The 5,217-nt window shown below is 42.8% G+C and overlaps 1 protein-coding gene across 1 annotated transcript; it reads right to left on the bottom strand.

Annotated features, from left to right (window-relative positions):
* Nucleotides 1-406: 406 nt before the first annotated feature.
* LOC100609313 (destrin) lies at nt 407-886 on the bottom strand. The gene is given in 3 exon segments (XM_009445240.1): nt 407-605; nt 607-787; nt 790-886. Coding segments are annotated over 3 exon segments (477 nt in total).
* Between the last annotated feature and the right edge of the window lie 4,331 nt (nt 887-5,217).

Genomic DNA, 5,217 nt, shown 5'->3' with positions numbered 1-5,217 from the left:
TCTTTTGGCTGAATCCTTTCAGCCATATTACCCTTTTCAGAAAAAGTTCCTGGGCAATGTACTTTCCAAAATGTCTTTCTGTGACTTGTACACATTGATAATACACGAATGGGCATAATTTCTAGGGTTACACATTTCTCCCCAAACACTAAGACAATGCTCATTTGGCTTCTATTATTTAATTAAAAGAGGGTATGAATCCTTGGCTGTTTAGTGGAATCCTGTTTAGCAAATGCACACACCAGGAACTAAACATGACTCCCAGTACTGAATTCCATGAGCTACACATTCTATCTGAGCACTACTCTTGTTTTCTCTTTTTTAAAAACATATGTTTGCTTTATTTATATAGCAAGCGGATAACATTAAACATGGAAGCTTTCCATTTGTGGCACTGAATGATGGCCTACACAGAGCATCCTTCAAAAGCTGCAATTAAGTACCCATCTAACTTTTCAGCAATACAAGCCCAGTTGAGATCTTCTGGTCCATTTGCTTGAAATTTCTTTTTGATTGCATCCTTACAGCTTGTGTAGATCATTTTACTTTTCAGAGGTGGTAGTTCTGGTGCCCACAAAAACAAACAAACAAACAAACAATACTCTTCTGGATTTCTTCGTTTCAAAGCTTGCATCATATAAAGCATAGCAGCAATCTTTTTCAGGAAGCATTCCCACAAAGTGCTTGAAAGGACCAGTTATGGTTACACCAATATCTCCAGCTGAGATCTCTTTGCCCTCTTCTACAATGATGCACTTTTTGTCTGCACTGAGACAAAAAATGACAGTCTTCTTTTCTTGATTTCTTCTGATGTGGAGCATTTATGAACTTTTATGTCATAAAAAATGTGACATACTTCATCAGCAACTTGCACTCCTGAGTCCATCTTTGCCGCCACGGTCACAGAGACACAGGGGAGGCTGCTGGTGGGCACCGAGTCTGCGGAGTGTCCTCTTCACAGCTGTGTACCAAGAGACTGCACTGCTCTTAACTATAAACGTCTGAACACTGAATATTAAACACTAAAGCCTAAACCCTGCCTGCACCCCGACTCTAATCCTAGACCAAACAAAACACTAAAACTCACCTTAGTCTCCAGCCCCTTGCCCTAACCTCAGTGTTAACCTAAACCTTAATCCTGATGCTACAATTTTAAAGCATGAGCATTTGGTCTATGTGTAAAGTGGTTTAACCATGGCAGTGAGTAAAGAAGGCATCTCCTTCCACTCCCCTTTGCTTACTCTGCCCCAGGCCACAGACTCCTGGCCAGTCCCCTCATTTCCTTCTGGTCTTTACTCACACATCCCCTTCCCCAAAGAGTTTAAGCCAACTGTGCAGTTAGAGAGAACAGTCCCCACAAGAGACCACCCTCACTTCTGACACCAATTGCAATTTAGGGGGAAAACCACCCAAAACCACCCTCAGGTTACATAACTTGCTAGCAGGGCTCACGGAAAGCTGTTGTATTCATAGTTACGTTTTATTACAGGGAAGCCATACAGATTAAAATCTGCCAAGGGGAGGGATAAAATCAGCCAAGGCAGAGTCTAGGAGGGTCTCTCTAAATATGAAGCTTCCGTTTGTTCTCTGTGAAGTCATGGGCACCACTTATCACCAGCAGGCCTAAAACCCACTTTACCTATTTGTGTATTGTCTCTCTGTCCCATAGGAATGTTAGCTTCATGACAGCAGGAAATTTGGTCAGCTTTACTCACTGTTGTGTGACTTCTAGAACTGCACCATCCAATATTGTAGCTACTAGCCATGTGTGGGTACTGAGCACTTGAAAAATGGCTGTCCCACCTCAAAATACACCATAAATGTAAAATACACATGGAATTTTAAGGGCTTAGTATTAAAAGAAAAATGTAAAATAACTCACTGATAATTTGTTATACTGGTTATGTGTTAAAACGATATTTGGTAGATATTGGGTTATATAAAATATATCATTAAAATGTATTTCTCTTTTTTATAAACTTAAATTGTGATCTGCAATGTGTGTGTGTGTGTGTGTGTGTCTGTGTCTGTGTGTATCAGACAGCACTGATCTAAAAGAAATGTCGGTAAACTTTTTCTGTAAAGGATCAAATAGTAAATATCTTAGGCTTTGGGGCTGTATGGCCTCTACTCTGTTGTTGTAGCACAAAGCAGCCATGGAAAAGACTTAAACAAATAGGAGTCACTGTGTTCCAATAGGGGAAAACTTTATTTACAAAAACAGTCCCACAATTTAGCTTATGGTCCACAGTTCTAGCCCCAATATAGAACATTGGTCCATAGTTAATATTCAATAAATATTTGTTGAGCAAATGGCAAGAGAGAAGGCTAATATAGCTGCAGCACATAAGCCAGAAGGAGAAGATACTTCTGAAGGTAATCAGTAGCCAGAGTATGTAGGGTCTGTTACCCATGGATTTCATTTTAAGCCACCGGAGGAATTTAAGGAGGATAGTGGTAAAATCTAATGTAACTTCTATCAAAGTTCACTGTGATAGATGCTACAGTTTGGCACTCAGACATGCTCCCCTCCCACCCCTTTCAGAACTCATCCTGAATGTTGGTGGCCAAAAGCTCTCAGGTGAGTCCCTCTCCAAGAGTTGCTCATGGCTGAAGAGCACTGCCTTGTTCAATGTAGCACTCCTGGACAGGCGTGGTGGCTCACGCCTGCAATCTCAGCACTTTGGGAGGCCAAGGTGGGCAGATCACCTGAAGTAATGAGTTGGAGACCAGCCAGGCCAACATGGAGAAACCCCGTCTCTACTAAAAATACAAAAAATTAGCCAGGCATGGTGGTGCACGCCTGTAATCCCAGCTACTCAGGAGGCTGAGGCAGGAGAATCGCTTGAACTCGGGAGGTGGAGGTTGCAGTGAGCAGAGATTGCGCCACTGCACTCCAGCCTGGGTGACAGAGCAAGACTCCATCTCGAGAAAAAAATAAAAACAAAAACAAACGAACAGAAAAAAAGTAGCACTCCTTACTTGGAATTAGCCCACATTCAATGACTCACGAATGTAGGGCATGAAGGCCTGGCCTTCTTGTGCCCTGTGCAGACAGTTCCAAAGCACTGCCCCAGCTCCAGAGCTCCCTCTGGGATTGCCAGCAGTGATCTTGGTTGTGGCTGCATGGCATTTCCACAGTCTGCCTCACTCCCCACGGGAACCCATCTGCTTCCATCCCTCTCCCACAGGTGTTGATCTCATGAGCACTCCCCAAAAACCTGCCTGCATGCAAATCTGCATCTCTGAGTCAGAATCCAGAGAACCTGACCTGCAACAGCTGATACCAGCAGTGGTCCAAGAAAGCAAATTTTACAGTGGGATTTTGGAGCTGTTTACTTGCCAGCTGGCTAGCAAGGAGAGCCCTACTGCTGACTATAGGTGAAGGACAAATAGCCCCAACAAACTGAGGCAGTGCAATTGTCAAATCTGTCATGCATGGTGAACTAGGATGGTATATGGAGGCAAGGGATGCCCTGGTGGGTGGAATGTACCAGGCCTGTGTGAACTATTGAGTAGTCATTATAAAGACAATGGAATTGGATGGCCATTGCTGGGAGCTACTGAAGCATTGGAGAAAGTGTCAGGTGTGAAAGCCAGAGGGCCTCCTAGACAGCATATCAAGAGACTCAAATACTGAGAGACTCAAATACTGCATCCAGGGAGCAGAAAAGGCTGGGTGGTCAGGGTAAACAAGGAGACCCGTATGCAGGCCATTGCAACAGCCCAGGCAAGGAATGGAAGTGGCTTGGCCCCAAATGCTAACAGCAGCACTGGGGAAAAATGGTCGGATTCTGGCTACATTTTGAAGATGAAGCCAACGTAATTTGCTATGGCATTTGTATAGGTTTCCCATTGCTATTGTAACACATTACATAGTTACTGGTTTAAAACAACATAAATTTATTCCCTTACCATTTTGAAGGTAGGAAATCTGAAAATAGTTTTATGGGGCTAAAATCGAGTAGCAAGACTAGTTCCTTCTCGAGGCTCTGAGGGGAGAATTCCCCCGCCTTTTCTAGCTTCTAGAGGCCACATGCATTCCTTAGCATGTGCCCACTTTCTCCATTTTCAAAGCACATCTCTCCAACCCTGCTTTCATCCTCACATCTCCTTTTTCTGACTATGATGCTTCTGCTTCCCTGTGGTTACAACGGGTCTGCCTGGATAATCCATCCCTATCTCAAAATCCATAATTCAACCAAATCTGCAAGGTCCCTTTTGCTGTGTAAGATAACAAACATTCACAGCTTCCATGGTTTGGATGTAGACAGCTTTGGGGAGACATTATGTAGCCTATACAGGGTTGGAGATGGGGGTGCAAGAAAGGGAGGGGTCAAGAATGACCTGAATGCTTCGGGGCCTGAGCAGTTGAGGAATGCGTGGCCACAAACCTAAATGGGGGAGAGACACAGGGCTCAGAGATTCAGTCCATTCTTCTTTGGAAGCCAAGTCCTGCCACTTCCCCCCAAAGGCTTCCCTGTGTTAAATGATAATTTTCAGTAAAAGGTAAAATCATGACTCTCATATAGATGTAAAAATTAGCACATGTTGAAGAATTTACTTCACTTATATGATCTGAGAAAAGCAAGCAGGTGTTATAACCAGTTTAAAGGAAAACTCAAAAACAGATTTATATGGAGTAAAGGAATGTTAAGATAAATTGCAAATGGGGACAAAACTGAGTTTTCCACAGTGAGGAAGAAGTCAGTTAGAATCACAACCAGACAGTACAGCATTTACATACCAGTTACAACTTACAAAGAGTTTCAAAATAGCTCAGACAATGTACAGGCCTAGAATCTTATAATGCAGGAAGGTGTGCTACAGATAGTGCATTGTTTTCTATTGAAATACAAAGATTTTTTTCCTACACTTGATTTTTCTGACAGAAGAACTCAACGTATAAGTCCTCGCAAGGGCAGATTGAGTTTCTGGCAGGCGAGGAACAGGAAGAAGGGTTTGATGTCTCCAGGCAAGATCTAACAAAAGACTGGCAGAAACAAAAACAAAAACAACACATTTTAACATGAACATTTGGTATTGTATTCATTATAATACTTTTTAACTAGTCTTTATTTATAGAGAAGGTGTTATGGACTCATAGTTTGTGACCACCCAAAACTCACATGTTGAAGCCCCAACACCACCCTTCCCCCACCCCCTCCAAGTGATGGTATTAGGAGGTAGAGCCCTTGGGAACTAATTAGGTTTAGA

The sequence above is a fragment of the Pan troglodytes genome, chromosome 2 (assembly GCF_028858775.2).
Source record: "Pan troglodytes isolate AG18354 chromosome 2, NHGRI_mPanTro3-v2.0_pri, whole genome shotgun sequence".
In the NCBI taxonomy this organism is placed as follows: Eukaryota; Metazoa; Chordata; class Mammalia; order Primates; family Hominidae; genus Pan; species Pan troglodytes.
Note: the sequence above shows the minus strand (reverse complement) of the source record. Positions and strands in the feature narration are given on the sequence as shown.